Source organism: Ylistrum balloti, unplaced genomic scaffold (genome assembly GCF_031769215.1).
Source record: "Ylistrum balloti isolate Yb309-2 unplaced genomic scaffold, AGI_CSIRO_Ybal_v1 Utg369898, whole genome shotgun sequence".
NCBI lineage: Eukaryota > Metazoa > Mollusca > Bivalvia > Pectinida > Pectinidae > Ylistrum > Ylistrum balloti.
This window is the reverse complement of record NW_026782027.1, coordinates 1-20236: the sequence shown is the minus strand read 5'-3', so window position 1 is coordinate 20236 and position 20236 is coordinate 1. Positions and strand designations below refer to the sequence as shown.

The 20236-nt window shown below is 34.6% G+C and overlaps 2 protein-coding genes across 2 annotated transcripts; both read left to right on the top strand.

The window, feature by feature from the left end:
* Positions 1-663: 663 nt before the first annotated feature.
* Positions 664-2371, top strand: LOC132546598 (uncharacterized). Its single transcript, XM_060210322.1, has 3 exons — positions 664-757; positions 1363-1540; positions 2311-2371. The coding sequence occupies exons 1-3, from the start codon at positions 664-666 to the stop codon at positions 2369-2371; spliced, it is 333 nt and encodes a 110-aa protein (XP_060066305.1).
* An 11353-nt stretch (positions 2372-13724) lies between these two features.
* Positions 13725-15416, top strand: LOC132546600 (uncharacterized). The gene is made up of 3 exons (XM_060210324.1): positions 13725-13806; positions 14451-14628; positions 15356-15416. Exons 1-3 carry the CDS (start codon positions 13725-13727, stop codon positions 15414-15416), a joined length of 321 nt encoding a protein of 106 aa, XP_060066307.1.
* Positions 15417-20236: the final 4820 nt, after the last annotated feature.

Below are 20236 nucleotides of genomic sequence, written 5' to 3'. Positions count from 1 at the left end.
TCGTTAAATCAAATTTCGTTCTGTTTTACTTTGCTAGATTTTTAGGATTTCGTTGGTTTTAGGATCTATTCAGCGTAAATCAAAAATAAAAGCTGAAATAAAAGAAATACACTTTTTGAATAATAGTTTTGTTCCGTACAATAGAAATTCGCTTGTTTGTTAAATATACCAATTTGTTGTGATTGCTGCATTCCGCAGAGTGCATGATTTACTCTTAGGTATATAATCGTTATGGTTGGTGCAGCTTCAAATGTTATTTGCAGTTTTTAAACTGGTGTTTAAACTACACAATAACAAACATCTTGCTTTGCTGAAGTTGTTCACGCTTTTTTTGTATCTCAATAACTTTATTTGTAAAAATTCTAATGGTTAATCACTGACATGTTTGCCGATACAGTTTATCATCTGTATAACTGATGCAACTAAGCTACCATTTTTTATTGATTTTCAATGTTTATTTATTTGACTACTCAGACTCGATGGGCATTGTAACATATGTTTGATGTTTCTTGCTAAGATTCTAAATCACACTTTTACTCGCTTTGACAAACACCATTATACGCCGCAAGAAAAATTGATGTATTTTTACTATGCTCCTGTTTTATTTACAACACTTTTCTTTTTCCGACAGTTCGCATTTGTGCTATTTAGCCGAGTATCATCATGAAATTAGCACTTTTGCTCGTGGTTGTCTTGCCTTTGGCAATGTCGGCACCCCAAAGAGCTTTATCTGATAACCCATTCCTGAACAGCATCCGTAAGTAGAGTTTTACATAGTTAATTAGACCTTATTCGATGTACACCAAATAGTAGCATTTACATCAATGACACTGTTAACAATACATTATACTCGCGTAAATAGAGTTTTGATAACACTATAAACAAAACAATGGATGATTGTATCCTAATTGCTTCAAATTCAAAACATGTAAGTTCCTTACTGGAATGAGATGTTCTAACAACATTATATGCGCTTTCAATGATCAAGACACAGCTGAAGCCAATGATTGACGACAATGATCGACAATTTATCCATGATATTTTTCTTTTGTATCGTATGCTTATGAAACACCATGACAAATTGATGAGTAGGTTCTCTTTTGCTGATATACTAATTTTGGAACGTAACAAAGTATTGTTTGGTTGACAAAGGTTAGAACAGCAGATGTCTTCGATGAAGTAAAAGACGCTTTCTCTTCAAAAATACCTGGTCTTTTTCTCATTTTATTTTCACTTGTCTCCGAGTAAATGGTTTGTTTATTCACATATTACCCTATTTTCAATTAAGATTCTGTTGAAATATCGTTGGAATTCCTTATAATTTTATTAAACAAAATGTAATCTTATCCTCATATGTTTCAGTTAACATTTTCCACGCTGACGAGCTCAAACTCCTGGTCACAGATTTAGTACAACAGCTCGGTTCCAACGAGAGGGAGGCAGAATGTGAGAAGGAATGTAACACGCTTGTTGACACACAATTCTCTACTGGATCTGTTAACACCATTTCTCACACTGCTTGTCCTCTTGCCTGTCATTCGTAAGTATTCGGGTAGATTTTACAATCCCAAAATGTATTTGCTTTCTTCTAAGGGACATTAGAGATCTCTATTTCAAAATATTGTTAATTTTCCATTTTGTCGAATTTTGGCTATGTTAATGAAGCTTGTAGAAATATACATGTCAAGGAGGTTATGATAGGGATTTGTGTTTTCTTCATCAATTATAAGTTCAAATACGTCTTCCGTCCTTAAGAAACAGCAAAATGATACCCTCGAAAATATAACAATACTGCAGCGTCATTACACTGATGTGTTATGATCTTATCGCAGTATAAACTCTGTCCTTATAATGTCCAACCAGCAGATGTTTTATAATTGATTTTTAATTGGAGAAACTCCTATACGTTTGTCTAAGGCTTTAGCTGATCTGTTTCATTGGTTAAAGAGTCATTGGATCCAGTCTCAGTCTCTTCAGTTTCAACAGAATTGATTGCGATGTTTAACGATAGCTAAAACAATAAAATAGTTTATCTATCAGTATCTGTGTTGTTATACAATTAGCAATGTCTTAAGCTCTCTTTTCCTTTTAAAGAAATTTTGGTCATCTTAATACAAGCATCAAGCCTGGTCGCTAGGGAGTCAATAGCAGCTAACATTGACTAGGCATATTGCATTTTCCTAGGTAATACAATAGAAAGACATTGAAAGTTTAGATAAATGTATCAACCCATTGAACAACCGCATATGTTTATGTTGTCAGTTTAGGGCTAAATTATGCTTAATAATATGTCCGTTATTTCGTTCACAGGCTACAGGAACTCATTCACTTTTTCCATATTCCGACATCTCAACCAGCTTCTTCTGCTTAAAATTGGGGTCCTAGAAACCTGAGACGAATATAAAACATTTGTCATCCTAATAAAAACTAAATCCTAAGTTACAGTATCATCTTATGTGTTCAACTACACGAAACATAGTTTTGTATTTTGTGTTTTGGGTTTGTTATTTAGGTGTTTATTCACGCACATACATGTAGTTGCACTATTCAGAATACAAAGATGTTCTACCATCATCGTCATCATTTCTTTATTTCCTCCAAAAAATTGTAATTGTAATTACAATGATGATTATGCTAAATGTAGGTGAAAATTGAAGAAAAAGGTGCTAGAATATATGTATATAGATATTGAACATTGAATGTTAATTACAAATCCATCAATAATGGAAATTTCTAGTAGAACACATCAAACATTAGATATGAGATGGCCTTTACTGAAAAGTCATATTGTAGGCCTTTTCAGAAAACATGAGACAATTTTTAATAAAACATATAAACAAATATGGATCGTCATAAAATGATTAATACATGTCCTCACTGGGAGCACCCCACAGAGCCGCTGTCTTGACATCTCTGTCCGCCTGGTCATATGATACCTACACATTCACTGGATATTTGCCCACAAAACCAGTAAACAAGTATCTTGGATGAAAATTTCCAAGAATTTAGAAAATCAAGTAGGAGATCTCGGAAGTTGTATTTGTGTAGAGCATCCCAAATGTTGATGAAACCTTTCTTAGCGTTATTTACTCCAAAGATGTCTTTGGTGTAAACGCAACAAAAAGTGTTGCTTTGAAGTACAAGTTGTTTTGATATTACGCAAAGCCTAGAAAAAAAACGAAGCTTATATTGCTCTACATAAAGATGTATAGAAGACAAATCTAACATTCCCAATGCTACATCAGACCTAGTACGAAGTGGGAAATTTTGCATTTACTTTGCACATAAATTGACTGAATCTAGGCGAGAGAGTTCCAGACATCACAACCAAACATACCTCTAGGTAGTACAACAGACAAATATATATGGACTCCAGTCAGGCCAACCTGATTTAAATTTATTCAAATTAATACTTACGTGTTTAACATTTGTGCTTTCATGAACAACATTGTCACCTAGATACCAAGTACGATACGATTGTGAGCGAACATTACTACTTTCGTTGAGGACAAATAACTACTGATTTGGAGGCATTATATTTAAATCTCCATTTACAGCTATACTTGTAGCTATAAGCATATCTTATTTGTGTTTGGTAAGTGAAAGAAGACAGATATCATCTGCTTGCGAAGGTCACTTGACATTTACATCAGATATAGCTAGCGAGTATACAGAACTAGTTAGATCAGTCAGGAAATTGTTGATATAAATAGAGTAGAGCCAAGGGTAGACAATACTGTCCTGACGTGTTCCCTGGCTTATCTCGAACACTTTAGACACAAGATTTTGATACATAACAACACTATACATATCCTTGTGTAATGACATAATCATACTAACAATTTATCTGTCAAAAGCCAAACGTGATAGTTTAAAAAACAGACCGTCGAGCCAGACACAATCAAAGGCTTTAGACGCGTCTAATAACAAGTGAACAATTTTCTATCATGTTCAGAAGCGTACGCGATTGTTTCTTGCACCATATATGAAGTCATAGAGATACTAGCTTGTTTTTGAAAACATGCTGTAATGAATTTACATGAAAAAGGTTTATAGATTCTAATCTTATCAAGAGTAGTTTTTTCATACACTTTTAGAATAACGGGTAGGAGAGAAATCGCTCTGTAGCTATTTGGGTTATTCTTGGCTTATTATGACCTATATATAACGTGCAAATCAAGCCATGTTTTAGTGACACAGGTACATAATCAAACCTTCTGAAAGCATTAAATAATGTACAAAGACATATATATCCGCCGCTACTTTGATGTGGAAGTCCATATAATAATATGGTTCTCTGATAACTGGCGTTGTTTATGCCGGAACTTATGTTTCGCGTCCTTGTATAAGCAAACGGAGTGAGCGTTAGGATCACGAGGACGACCTTCGTCCCAAATACATCTCGACTGCCACATATCGCGATGTAACTCTTTCAGCTCTCCTTTCCAATAGGGTTTCAAGAATTTCTTAAACTTTCTCTTTTGGAGAGACGATAGGGATATGTCCTGAATACCTTTAGTCAAAAAGTCCGTCTAAATGTTGATGTATGAAATATTGTGTAACTAATGAGGTTGGACTGCGTTATAAACTGATGAAGGTTATCGCGATAGACTTCAGTACCTGAAAAAGTGCCATCGGAAGGCCACTTGAAAATATTGCGTTCAAGCTGGGGAGATTTTACGGACGATGCGGTTGGAAAAAGAATATCACAGAAGATTGGTCTGTGATTGGAGACGTCCAAGTAAGGTTGGTCATCGATATAACAGTTTGATATGAGGTCAATTTTGGATGAATCGATTATCACATGATCAATAAGAGATGAAATGCCGTCATCAGAGTGTACATAGGCATATAATGGTAAAGAGCAAACGGAGGAAGTAGTCAGAGCACTCAACTGATATCGTTCTAAACATCGTTGTAGACGGAGACCTCGATAATTTTGAAAGTTTGGTATGCGATGACCACAGAGGCGAGCGTTAAAATACCCCATGATGATGACAGAACCTTGTAGGGAAAACGAGGCACACAAAGAGAAGAGTCATTGAAGGACGAAACAATTTAATGCTCTTGGCTCTTCCTTGTCTGATTCTTGGTTCATGTTGAATGGGCTTTTTATTTGTATCTTTGTTTTATTATTTCTGGGGTCTTCAAGTGTTTTCTTCTTTCTGCGTATTTGCAGTAACTTCATACCAGTTCTGCCTGCATTTGCTGTCGGATACAAGGGTTGATTAGGCCCATTAGATTATTGTTTTAAAACAATACAGCAAAATGAGATCCGCATGTTGTACCGGTCTTTATTAAGCACCATTCGAGTTTTCTGCAACCCAGAATATCGACCTGTTGATAGGCCTCATGTAGTCCGGACCTGTCTCCAATCAACCATCTGTGGGATGGATTAGAGAGAAGACTTGGGAATTCAGCCGACACCTTATATAACCTCCGCAAATAGACCAACGCACTTACCAAAGAATGGATTAACATTCCTCTTTGAAATCATACGATATCAGGGATCGGCTTGGCAACTACTGTTATTTCCGCTTTGTGTTTTGTGTACATTGGGGTACCCTGAGTTTGGTCTAAGGCGGTCTTGTTGTGACTATTACATTATTAAATCTAAATGTTGAAAATGTGTTTCGTATTCCTCTCAGTATTTATTACATTCGCATAAAGTACATATTTCACGGATGGCTGAATCATAAGTTTTGTTGGCACAAAGTTATACTTTAAATGACTATATGTGCATTTGGCAACTAACATAAAGTTACAATTCCAATGGTTTTCACAATGAAATGAACAATGAACAATGAATGCAATCATTGTTTGTTGATCAATATTTTGTTATATCACTTAATGTTGTACAACGCACAAATATAAATGACAAAATGGAAACTCCGTTAACATTATCTGTTTATTTACTTAATCATTCCGTTACGGTTCAGGTTTGCAAACAAAGTTCCTTTAGAGAACTGGTGAACTTGTCGAAGGTACAGAAATTTTAAAATGGTGGACTAACTCCTGTAACCTGTAAAACGGTAAAAAGAATGTCATAAGATAAGAGATATTAATGATTTGAATGACTTGGAGTTCCTAACTTCTTTAAAAGTTGCCTTCTGTTTCATAATAAGTCTCGATCATAAGTTATTCATCAATTGTTTTGTTTGAAAACGCTCAAGAGCAAAATGACAGTTACATCCTTTATGAGACAAATACAGTTTAATGTTGTTTAATGTACAATTGACAATCACCAAAATTTACAGAATTATCAATAAATAATCATATATTGATATAAAGTTACAATATAAGATCAGAAAGGGTATCCACTACTCCAGCGGTGAACTGTGTCTTTAAGTTTGTTACATTTAGGTCATTGATATCAAGTTTACAAGGGGACAATAGATAACTTTTGGTATCCTTGGTGTTCCTTAGAAGAAAGCAAATTTACGTTTTGAGATTGTAACATCTTACTGAAGACTTAAGAATGATAGGCAACAGGACAAGCGGTGTGAGAAATGGTGTTGATAGATCCAGTAGATAATTGTGTGTCAACAAGCGTGTTACATTCCGTCTCACATTCTGCCTCCCTCTCGTCGGAACTGAGCTGTTTTACTAAATCTGTGACCAGGAGTTTGAGCTCGTTGACTTGGAAAATGTTCACTAGAAGAGAGGACAAAATGTATGGTGATTATTGCACATATATATGCATGTCCTTCAGAAAGAAATGACTTTGTTTTAACTTAAGGCCAGTTGTATGTCATTCAAACCAATAACGGTAGTGTTTCTCTCAAGAACAAAAGCTATGGCACACACAACGCTCTACTCAAAGATATCATATTTTATCAGAATATGTAGAAGTTTAAATATTGAAGCATTGATACCATATAGTGTAATAGCAAGAGGAGTGAAATATTACACACTCCAGTCCGTTTCCCGGCTTCCTGAGAAACCCAAAAACATAATTTTAGCAAGAGGAGTGCACTGATTCATTTAATAGTAATACATTTAAATCCAATTCCTTTATAACGATTTGTCCTCTTTGTTTTTCTTTTTTTTTTTTTTTAGTTTCTTGTAACAATTGTTAATCAATACTTTTGGACGGAATCTCTTCTCGATAGAGCAAGTGTTATGAAGTTTATTTCATTATTGTGATTTAAAGTTGAAAATACAATAATACATATGGTATAGTTTCTCCATTAAGAGGACAAATCATGAAGGCTAACACAAAAAGAGTCAACTAAGAACTGGGGAGGCAAGAAAAATAAAGCATTTATATAAAGTATATAATTATGAGCTTACAAAAACTGTTCAGAAATGGGTTTAATGACTTTTTCTGGGGAGCTGACATTGCCAGAGATAGGATAACCACGAGAAAAATAGCCAACTTCATGATGAATCGTTGATTGAAGACAATTGAGCTGTGAGAAAAAAAGTAAAAGCGTTTCAAAATTGTGGCAAAAGAAGGACTTTAAAAGTATAACTGTTAACACAGCGAAAAAGTATTGCATTCCAGTATAGACTATGCACATATTGTAATACAAGAGCAGATAATCAAATGTGATTAATAGCCCTAAAACATTTATGTACCTTCCGGAAATGATGTAAGGTAAAAAAATTAACTTTCCCTTTTAGGCAGACTTATTTCGAAGCGGAAAATACTTTCTTCACTACTGGACAATCACATGAGGTCACAAAGAAATATGAAAGATTCCCGACCTGTTCGATGTTACTTTATTCATGTTGTTATTTCTACTTGTAAAGGATTGTATAATTATTGCATCCACGTTTACAAAAACAGTTCTTGGCCAATAGGTTTCCCGAACCTCTTAATAAAACCAAGCACCCAATTATCACATGTCACCTAAAACAATGATCAACTAAGATAATCTCTTCATGGGCAAGCAGAAATTCATCATTGTCAAGTCTGTCATATTTATTAAATACAAAGATATTAAGGGAGAATTTTCGAGCAGAAAGGTACATGTATATTGCAACATGGAGGATAGTTATGATTGAAAATTCTCATTAATGCGAAAATAATTCAAATTATTAGTTATAATCTAATTTAATTTCTGTCAATCATGTAGAAAAAAGACTGGAGATGACGGTTTATTAATCGCGCTTGATAAACTCATTTTACGGTAAATAGTCCACTGATTCCTTCTCAGATTGGTAGACAAAATATAAGTGAACAAGTTTCCAGATAAACATGATATTATTAAAGTTATACAGTGGAACGGACGAGGTACTAAAACATGCAATTCGCATAAAAAAGAACACAAGGTGCACACATATGTGGTGTTGAATATTACAAAATTAAATACAAAGGTACATTAATTATATCCATAACGTTTAAAGTTTTTTGTTCGAACATGAACATGTTCTTGCTGAATAGAAAATCCAAGAAAATACCTAAAGAATATGAAGTATATGAAGATTAACACGGAGACTTCTGAAAACATTTCACGGACAATAACACCATGTGCTCCGTAAACGTTTTTTGTTTCATTGACGACTCCACTATATAAACCTTGATGAATCCAAGTAAGTAATGTCAATTTTCGCAAATGACAGCAAGAAATACAACAATGGAACCAACAAAAAAAATTAACAAGCATCAAACACATCCAGCTGCATATCGCATAAAGAAATAGGATATTTATCAATGAGATCACGATGACAACTGTAAAACTTTCACATAATTATTATCAGCTGTAAGATCGTAGCTATAAACAAAATAAGCAAGCAAAGCAATGTGTTTATTATCATGTTGTACCAAGGAAATACTTTACTCTTGAAAACGAAAGAAGCATAACCCAAAAAGATTCCATACAAGGAGATAACTTTGAGAAAAAATAATGTGGAACAAAGTACAAACTGAAGTACTAAGGTACACTAACTTCAGATTAAATGTTCTAACATACATGCAGAACTTACCAGTCAAGTGGCCTGTAAAGCAGTGTGGATGAATGGGGAACAGAAATCCATTTTATAGAGGAATCGTCAAAATGAAACGGCATATGTCAAAGGGACGATAAAATACAAAAATGGTGTCCAATAAAACTAGTGTCGTGAAACCACAAGCTGTATGATCATGGAATAATACTCTGTTTACTGCCACAAGTATACTGTTTACCTACTTACACCACTTATTTATGAACTAGCATTATGGCTTTTTAATTCTTATCAAGTAGATGGAAATACAAGACGAACAACTACGAGTAGTTTTTTGTGATCAACTTCGTTGTTTTATACACAATAATAGGGTCCATTATGGTTGTTAATCGGACCGGTGAGAAAAAAATAAACAAAAATAGTAGGGACAGCAAGGGCACAAACAAAGACAAACAAAGTAGACTGAAATACAAGAAGAACAATTACGAGTAGTTAATTTATAACACCACCTTCTGAATTACAGCTCGCATTTACAGGCCCATACTTCACGTCATGAGCTACATTTCAAGTGTTCTTCCAACATTAGCTCTATGTCTAAATCCTTTCTTTATCATTCGAACTTACTTATCACATACAGCATTCAGGTTAGACAGTACATATATATGTATATACTAGCAGAAAAAAGAAACGCAAGTTCGGTTTTTGTAATATAACTGTGGCATGGAAGAAATTTAATTAAATTTGACACAGAGCTACCCCCGTGCATTGTGAAATTGTTACAATTCAGCCAACCGTGACCACTCTCGAAGCTGCTTTAAGCAGATTTTGCAAGAAAGCGTGTATCATGAACAATACATATCAGCTACACACCATTTCTTTTTAATAGATCGTAGAGCGAAATGCCACGAATGAGTGAAGTCGATAGAGGTTTGAAACATAGCTCTGGTAAAGCAGGGGGGTTAAGAACGTAAAGTAGCCCACCAATTTGGTGTATATGAAGCACCAATACCCCAGTTGGACGTCTCAGAGCCAAAAGGAGATTGTGTTACTGTACCAGGAGCGTTACTACGCGACGTCAAGATAGATGCATACGTCCCTAAACATACGTTCCCGATTTCCGTGGGCCATGGAGATGGCACTCATTGCTGGCCAGTATGGCAATGCCACGACGTCCTCACGTTGGGGTGCCACTTCCACAGAGGCGACGCTAACGTTGAATGCAGTGGCCGCTTGCACATCCACCTATTCGGTCTCCTTTGGCCCATTTGAGACGCATGCTGTTCACTCTGACGAGGTTCGCTTTACAAGTCAGATAGACGACAACGTGCCTATCGACGTCGTTGCGAGCGATATTCTGAAGCTTGCGTGACGGAAAGCGACATATTCGGGGATAGTATGTTATGGTATTAGCAGGGGAATATCTCAAAGCTTGAAAACATCTCACGTGTTTATACATGACAAACTTAGAGCAGTAACATATCGGGATCAAGTCCTGAGACCACACGTCTTTCCTCTTATACATCTTACGTTGCAGCAGGACAAAGCTATGCCATATTTCACTAGGGTTTGTCGTGACTTTCTGGCTCAAAACAACGTCCCTGTTCTTAATTGTCTACCATACACGTCCAGATTTGTCCCCAGTCGAGCATTTGTGGGACGAGCTGGACAGGAGCGTTCGTAAGTACGTCAACGTCTCTTATAACATCGCTCAACTCACTCAGCCCCTTATTCAGGAGTGGAATGGTATCCCTCAAACGTCAATAAACACATTGATGGGAGAGTAAGAGCAGCGGCTGTAGGTAGGGGTGGACACACATGCTACTGATTTGGATAAGGAATCGGCGTAGAGTAGCCCTGTTTTAACACTATGTATGCCGTCTGTGGAAGGTCAACAAAAATCATCAAAATGTATTTAGGTATAATGAACTAATCGTGAAATCGAAACAACGAACTCATCATCAACGAATCATGTAAAATAATAACTATAGAAATGTTGACTCTCGCAGTCTATTTCGCACATATTTTTTGGGTGGATTTGACGTTTTCCGCTATCAGTGATATTATTTGCCGTCCGATCTAGATTTCTCAAAATTACTCCGGATCTCCATTTGTCATCGTCGTTGAGGCGTAAAATTAACCGCCATATAGTTAATCTGGAAACACCGAACTCCGACCTGCTGTTGAGTGCGACCTTATTATACGGATTGATTAGCTCATATGGTTCTGCATTTGGATACAAAATCCACATTGTTTAGTCAATAATACACAGCAGTCAAACTAGTTGATGTTTGGATTATACTTTGAAATATGACAGACATTGTTTTACATCAAACTCGCCATTCCTACTATCAAATGAAGATGTCGATTCTGATAAAATTACGTTCTATTCGAATAATTAGAAACACGGAATTCAGTCCCGATTATGTAATGTTATACGTATGTCATTTAAGTGAAATTGAAATGACCAGAATGTTTTTTTTACAGAACCTCTAGATTGCGACCTATTCTACTGATAATTCTCAAGGATATTATCTGGTCAGATTGTCAGTCAATGAGCAGCATAGTTTTAGGACATACCAGATAAAAGAAATGAATGCATTAGAATTAAAGTAAAACATTTTCAATACGATTCGGCCTGAATGTATCGGAATACAATGTACATGCTACTAAAATATATAAATTACACCTTGATAACATTTTTAATTATGTGTTGTATACAAGGTAAGCGTTTATCAAATAAGCATGTAATAGGAATTTAACAATTGGATCAATCTACGTGATTTTAAGTACACATGAGAAACTTTAACATATCAACACAAAGGGTCGGCATCGGTCATCTTCACCCGGATGTTCCATTAATCATGATCAAATAGTTTACATTATACTGCAGAAACGAACACATAATATCCCATTTCAGGCCCCTGCCTGCAAGGAGCAACAAGATTATATTAATTGCATGGATACAACGGGTCAAATTGAAATAGATTGATAATATCTTATTGATACACTTTCGCTAGAGTCAAACAAGGTAATTGCAAAAAGAAATGATGATTTATATATAATAGGCGAACTGTGTAAATATATATTACTTGCTCTCACGTAATTTTTTAATATATAAAACTGTTGAAAATATAAATCGTGCACCAAAAAATGTTTCCTAACATTTATTTGTGTTTATATTATTCAAACATCCTATGTCTGTAAAGTTCGTCATTTTGTTTAAAATACTACTGCATTCACTAGATCACTTATGTGTTTGAAAGAGTCGATAGTGCAAACAAATTTGGACGTTATTCCAGAAAATGTATGGGCTATTTTTGTTTTATTCACAAAACTGCATTTCTCATTTAACTGTCATAGATAATTTAGATCATAGTTAATATACGCATGCAAAATATGCTCAGCCATAATCAGAACCTCTAAGATTAACACAAATGAAAAAGCAAGATATCAAAATATTGATATAAGTGATATTTAACAGGTATGCTCAGATTCGATAGTGCGAGAGTGGCTTGGCCTATCCTTCCGACAGTCCCCTCCCCCACATACCCCACACCCCCACCCTTCCACAAATCCATAAACTGTCGATAAACAAGTATTTCAATAATATTTTCAAAAAAACTATTTTAATTATTAACCATGTTCCTCTAATTGATTAGGTAGTCGATTCAATGCTGTTTTAATCATATTTTTATCTCACATTTTTCAGTATTTTCTATTCGCTCAGTCTGATTTCTTTCGAAAATGTTGTAGACACCTAACAAAAAAAGCCTGATCATGATAAGAAAATTAAAAATTAAAACAGATTGCGTAATCGTATGACATTCTGTACAGATGACATTTCACATGGATTTATTTAGCAATCTAAGACAGCAGAAAAGACACATATTTATTTCTATATAAACAGCTTACCGCCCATCGATCGTCCCTGTCCTCAACTACCGACCACTTTGGTAAGTTCCTTATGCATTGATTATATGGAATATAATGCTCTTTCTTACCGATATATCTGGTCAAAATGAATTTCTTTGACAAAGTATTTCATTATCATTAACATTATTTTCAAAATGTTCAAAATTACAATTAATTTCTTTAGAAAATAGCATTTCCTGTCGACATTTATCTTCTGTGTTTCCTGTTAGTTTCATTCCTATTGGTTTTAAATAATTTGAGTTAAGTCAAATTTCGTTCTGTTTTACTAGATTTTGTATTTCGTTGGTTTTAGGGTATCTTCAGCTTCTTATTTTTGTAAAAAAAATACTGCTTTAGAACTTTATTGCTAAAAGAAATAGACATTTTAAATAATGGTTTTGTTCCGTACGATAGAAATTCGTTTGTTTTTTAAACATACCAATTTGTTGTGTTTACTGCGTTCCGCAGAGTGCATGATTTTCATCTTACGTATATAAACGTTATAGTTGGTGCAGCGTCAGATCTTATTTGTAGTCTTTTAACTGGTGTTTAAACTACAAAATAACAAACATCTTGCTTTGCTGAAGCTGTTCACGTATTTTTGTGTCTCATATACTTTATCTTTAAAAATTTCTAACGGTTAATCACTGACAGATTTGCCGATACAGTTTATCATCTGTATAATTGACACAACTACCATTTATTTGTTGATTTTAAATGTTGACTTATTTGACTACTCAGACTCCATAGTCATTGTAACATATGTTTGATGTTACTAAGATTCTAGTTCACACTTTTACTCTTTTCGACAAACACCTTTGTACGCCGCAAGAAAACTTGATGTATTTTACCATGTTCCTTTATTATTTACAACACTTTTATTTTCCGACAGTTCGTATTTTGCTTTTCAGCCGAGTATCATCATGAAATTAGCACTGTTACTCGTGGTGATCCTGCCTTTGGCAATGTCGACACCTAAACCTAACCCATTCCTGAACAGCATCCGTAAGTTAAGTGTTAACTTAGTTAATTAGATCTTATTCGATGTATACCAAATAGTAGCATTTACATCAATGACACTGTTAACCATATACTATACTCGCGTATTTAAAGTTGTGATAACGTTATAAACAAAACAATCGATGATTGTATCCCAATTGCTTCAAATTCAAAACTTGTATGTTCCTTACTGGAATGTGATGTTCTAACAACATTGTATAGCGCTTTCAATTAGCAAGACACAGCTGAAGCCAATGATTGACGACAACGATCGACAATTTATCCATGATATTTTTCTTTTGTATCGTATGCTTATGAAACATCATGAAAAATTGATGAGTAGGTTCTCTTTTCCTGATATAATATGATATTCTTCAGAGCTTAATTTTGGAACATAACAATACTTTGTTTGATTGACAAAGGTTAGAACAGCATGTGTCGTCGATGAAGTTGAAGACGCTTTCTCTTTAAAACTATCTGGTCTTTTTCTTATTTAATTTTCACATGTCTGCGAGGAAATCGTTTTTTTTTATTCATATCTTAACCCATTTCTATCGGACGAGATTTTCAATTAAGATTCTGTTGAAATGTCGTTATTATTCCTTATAATTTTGTAAAACAAAATGTAATCTTATCCTCATATGTTTCAGTTAACATTTTCCACGCTAACGAGCTCAAACTGCTGGTCACAGATTTAGTACAACAGCTCGGTTCCAACGAGAGGGAGGCAGAATGTGAGAAGGAATGTAACACGCTTGTTGACACACAATTCTCTACTGGATCTGTTAACACCATTTCTCACAATGCTTGTCCTCTTGCCTGTCATTCGTAAGTATTCAGTTAGATTTTACAATCCCAAAATGTATTTGCTTTCTTCGAACGGACATTTGAGATCAAAATTTCAAAATATTGTTAATTTTCCTTTTGTCAAATTTTGGCTAGAAATATACATGCCAAGGAGGTTATTATAGTTCAAATATTTGTTCCGTCCTTAAGAAACAGCGAAATGATATCCTCGAAAATATAACAATACTACAGTGTCATTACACTGTGTTATGATTTGATCGTAGTATAGACACTGTCCTTATAATGTCCAACCAGCAGATGTTTTATCATTGATTTTTAATTGGAGAAACTCTTATACGTTTGTCTAAGGCTTTAGCTGATCTGTTTCATTTGGTAAAGATTCCTTGATCTCAGCCAAAGTTTCTTCTGTTTTAATGGAATTGATTTGCTATATTAATGCATTGGTCGGAATATCGATGGCTAAAATGGTAAAACGGTTAATCTATCAGTTTAAATTGGGTTTTTTTTCGCTTTCTTCTCCTTTTAAAGTTGTTTGTGGTCATCTTAATCCAAGTATCAAGCCTGGTCGCTAGGGAGTCAATAGCAGCTACTATTTTTGACTAGGCATATTTCATTTTCCTAGGTAATACAATAGAAAGTCATTGAAAGTTTAGATAAATGTATCAACCCATTAAACAACCGCATATGTTGATGTTGTCAGTTTAGGGCTAAATTATGCCTAATAATATGTCCGTTATTTCGTTCACAGGCTACAAGAACTCGTCCACTTTTTCCATATTCCGACACCTACACCAGGTTCCTCTGCTTAAAAGAAAGGTGCTATAAACCTTAGACGAATATGAACAATTTGTCATCCTAATAAAAAAAACGAAATCCTAAATTACGGTATAATTTCATGTGTTCAACTACAAAAAAAGTTGTAGATTTTGTGTGTGTGTTTTGGATTTGTTATTTAGGTGCGCATGTGGGTGTGGATGTGTCTTTTTGGAATGGTTATCCTCAAGTGAAATAATATCAATACTTCTTTACACGTTTATTCAAGCCAGTTTACCAGGAGCGTTGCTGAAATTCTTGATATCTTTACATATTTAAATTTGTGTAACTACTTTGAAGATTTGATATGATATAGCTGCAAAATAATGTAAACATTAGTTTCTGATTAGCAGCTAGTTCATATTGGTAGAGAAAATTTCAATTTTCAAGAAAAAAATTGATTAATATGTTTATTTCTTTAAACAAGTAAACGTTTCAAAATATTCTGTGCTCGATAAAAGAATACAATAAGCAAGAGAGTAAGTAAAAATATCATCGATGACGCGATGTCTTCATCGATTCGATAAATCTTTGGAATTAAAAAAAATGCCTATGGTGTTTAAATATAAGAAATTTGCTCAACTGCAAGGAACATTACAATATATGCCCAATCTCAAGGCGGATATAGCGTTTCTATCAGCCGGACAATTTATTAGTGAACTTCACAATGGAGCAAACCCATTTTTTATTATCTTACCTAACTCAGGTATCGGTATCCTATTGATTCTAGCTATTGCGGTTATTGCAGTCAGAGTTTGTTATGCATGAAACTCAGGTTGTCGTACACTGCACGTAATGTTTAAATTTAATCACATACCTGTAGTTGCACTAGGTATCGGGTAATTCATTCAAACCAATAAATAGGGTAGTGTTTTTTTTTCAAGAACATAACTATAGCATACACAACGCTCAACTGAATGATTACATAGTTTATCAGTATATGTAGAAATAAAAATATTGAAGCATTGATACTATATATATATAAAGTATATTAGCAAGATGAGTGCACTGGAGTACACAACAGTCCTTTTTCTGGCTTCCTGAGAAACACAATAACAGTATTTTAGCTATAGGATTGCGCTGATGAATTTAAAAGTAATACATTTAAATCCAATTCCTTTATAACGATGTGACCTCTATTTATTTTCAGTTTCTTGAAACAATACTTAATCAATACTCTTGGACGGTATATCTTTTCGAACGAATGTGACAGGTCATTTTGAAGTACTAGTGTCATGAAGTATATCTCATTATAACGATTTCAAATTGAAAATACAATGATACATATGACATAGTTTCTACATTAAGAGAACAAAAAAGGCTAACGCAAAAAAAAATAAAATAAAAATAAAAACAAGACCTGGGGAGACAAGAAAAAAAATTATACAAATTATTAATCATGAACTTACAAATACTGTTCATATCTGCGTCTACAACCTTTTGCTGGGGAGCTGACATTGCTAGAGGTAGGATAACCACGAGAAAAAGGGCGACCTTTATGATGAATCATTGATTGAAGACTATTGAACTGTGAACGTTTCAAAATAATGGCAAAAGAATGACATTAAATAGAAGTAGAACTGTTAAGAGAGCGAAAATCTATTACGTTTCAGTATAGGCTATGCACATATAGAAAAGAAGATAATGAAATATGATTAATGACCGTAATACTTTCATGTACCTTCGAAAAGGACTATATTACATGAGTGCTGATGTAATATGGAATTCAATCAAAGGGTTAACTTATTTAAAACGTAACGAGCCTTCAGTGACATCTCAGGTTATTTAAGGGATTTCATCGATGTGTAAGATTATATTTATCATATAATCCGTATACCTAATGTTAGTGTAAAATAGATAAAAATAGGCAAATAATTTTCCGTGTAAAGCAGACAATACTTTCTTCACTACGGGGCAGTCATATAAGGTCACAAAGAACGAGATTCTTTATTATTATTCCACTTATTCAGTGGTATTACACATACGTCTAATTAAATTGTCATGGCCGTATGACTTGAAAGATGGAAGATTTAGAACTTTTTCGATAATTCGTGTTGTTATTTTTGCTTGTTTATGATTGTCTAAGTATTGTATCCGCGTTTACAAATCTGTTCTCGGCCAATAGGTTTCCCGAAACTTTTAATAAAACAATTCATTATATATATCTAGCACCTGAATATCACACCTGAACAAACAATATCGTAGTAATAAATTGTTCATAGGCAAGCTGAAATTCGCGCTATCGCCATTGTCAATCCTGTCAAGATAATTTATTAAACACGAATGTATTTATAGAGGTTTTCAAGCCAAAAAGCACATTTTATATAACGAAATTGATGGTGGTTTATAATGAAAAAATAAATTTGATTAAACTAAATTATGCAGAAAAAATCAAGAGATGATTTATAAGTTGCATCTTGTAATATTTTAAAGAACACAGTTCATCCCAAGAGGAAACTGATTTCAGATTAGTTCTGTAATGCATGTGTGAAAAGGACATGGGATACAAGTACATTCGGATCAAAAGTCCAGACAGTGGTGTTTTCTACATCCTTCAGCACTACGCCCTCACATTGTCAAATGTAGTGATTCTATTTGACACTGGAAATGCGATCAACTGATAAGCATCACCGAACTCGCAGAGGGCTATACACAGAACCACTGCACAGCACCCATGTGTCTCCATGCATACGCCACATGAGACACTACCAGCGCATTCAAAGGAATAGGAAAGATCAAGCTACTGAAAACTCTTCAGAAAACTCCAAAGTTTGCTGCTGTACTCTGCAGGTTGGGGGAAACTTGGGACATAATCGAAGACCTCGTTGATGAAATGGAGGAATTCACGTTTGCCATATAAGGTCGTGCTAGAGTGTACAAGGTTAATGAGCTGCGATACATCTGCATACAGGAGTTGTGTGCCAAAGAAGACCAAACCCCCACCCTTCAAAGAATGTGGACCTGGGATCACTTCCACCATGCAGAAGAAGTTTGGAGCAGCACGTAAGACGTGTCAACTATCAGGTTGGAATCTGGAAGAGGGCCCACATTACCGAAACAGATATCCCAGATGTGACGGGTGACCATGGATGGAAGGTCAAGGATTGAAAGCTGGAGCCACTGTGGTACAATGGAAATATTCTGCCACAGGAACTCATCAACATCGCTGGCCTACCACTAGAGTCTGACAACGATGTGGATTCAGAAACTATATACCAGCTGACAGATGTGTTAGATCAGTGTAGCTTACAAAGTGCAGTGAAAGCACAGACAGTGATCTGGATCGACAATATGTACCCTCGAATGACATGAACTCTGTGTTTGTGAGATATTTAGACACACAGAATTGGTATATGAACAAAACAGCGTGTCGTCATTCAGCTCAATAGTATGAATAAAACATTTCTGAATCATAATTAAGTTTATTTGCTTTCTGGAAAAGATTTGATAAAAAGTACGACAATTATTTTGAGAAAAATTGTGATTTTGACAGCAAAATCGACATAAATTCATTTTTGTTGAAATTAAGCTATTTATAGTATTTTGTTTTGTAAACAGATCTGTTTGTTATTCTATTGCGGTCATTTTGATACCTCTTTTATTAAATTTGCTCGGCAAATAACAAGTATATGGTTTTTTAACACTTTGGGTAAATTTCACTATGGCGGCAAACTTGATGGCATCATAACCGGATGTTCGTCCCTACTTACGTAATGTTAACATTTATTTTCGTAATCAGGGCATCATCGGCTTTAGAAAAAGATTGGTTCGGAAGTTTGGGATGGGGAGGAGGAGTACACGGTGGACCCTTCTAGCTCCCGGTCTAATTCACGCACTGTCGGATCTGAGCATACCTGTTAGATATCACTTATATAAATATTTGTATAGTTATTTGTGATAATTTTAGTGGCTCTAATATGGCTGAGCATATTTTGCATGCGTACTCTTTCAAACGCACAAGTGATCTAGTTCATGCAGCAACATTTGATACAAAATGGCGGACTTTACAGACATAGGAGGTTGGAATTATATAAACATGAATAAATGTTAGGGAACAATTTTTGGTACACGATTTCTTTTCAACAGTTTTTTTTTTTTTTAATTACGAGAGAGGAAATAGTATATATTTACACTGTTCGCCTATTCCATATAAATCATCATTTCTTTTTGTAATTACCTAACATGACATCTGCTTCATTTAAGTGTGTTTGGCCCAAGCAAAAGTTTATCTATAAGATATGAGCAATCTATTTCAATTTGACCCATTGTATCCATGTAATTCCTATCCTCGTGTTGTTCCTTGCAGGCAGGGGCCTGAAATGGGATATTATGTGTTCGTTTCTGCAGTATAATGTAAACTATTTGATCATGATTGATGGAACATCCGGGTGAAGATGATTGATGCCAACCCTTTGTGTTGATATGTTTAAGTTTCTCATATGTACTTAAAATCACGTAGATTGATCCAATTGTTGCTTTCGTATTACATACTTATTTTATAAACGCTTACCTTGTATACAACGCATAATTAAAAATGTCATCATAGTGTAATTTATATATTTTAGTAGCATGTACATTGTATTCCGATACATTCAGGCCGAATCGTTTTGAAAATGTTTTACTTTAATTCTAATGCATTCATTTCTTTTATCTGGTATGTCCTAAATCTATGCTGCTCATTGACTGACAACCTGACAAGATAATATCCTTGAGAATTATCAGTAGAATAGGTCGCACCCTATATGTTCTGTAAATAACCCACTTGTGTTACATTTTGGTCATTTGAATTGCACTTAAATGACATATGTATAACATT

Excerpts from the sequence above, each read along its gene's own strand:
- LOC132546598 (XM_060210322.1), top strand. The coding sequence starts at position 664 with ATGAAATTAGCACTTTTGCTCGTGGTTGTCTTGCCTTTGGCAATGTCG. Across the intron at positions 758-1,362 it reads CCCATTCCTGAACAGCATCC|TTAACATTTTCCACGCTGAC; the intron begins GTAAGTAGAGTT and ends CATATGTTTCAG. Across the intron at positions 1,541-2,310 it reads TGTCCTCTTGCCTGTCATTC|GCTACAGGAACTCATTCACT; the intron begins GTAAGTATTCGG and ends TTTCGTTCACAG.
- LOC132546600 (XM_060210324.1), top strand. The coding sequence starts at position 13,725 with ATGAAATTAGCACTGTTACTCGTGGTGATCCTGCCTTTGGCAATGTCG. Across the intron at positions 13,807-14,450 it reads CCCATTCCTGAACAGCATCC|TTAACATTTTCCACGCTAAC; the intron begins GTAAGTTAAGTG and ends CATATGTTTCAG. Across the intron at positions 14,629-15,355 it reads TGTCCTCTTGCCTGTCATTC|GCTACAAGAACTCGTCCACT; the intron begins GTAAGTATTCAG and ends TTTCGTTCACAG.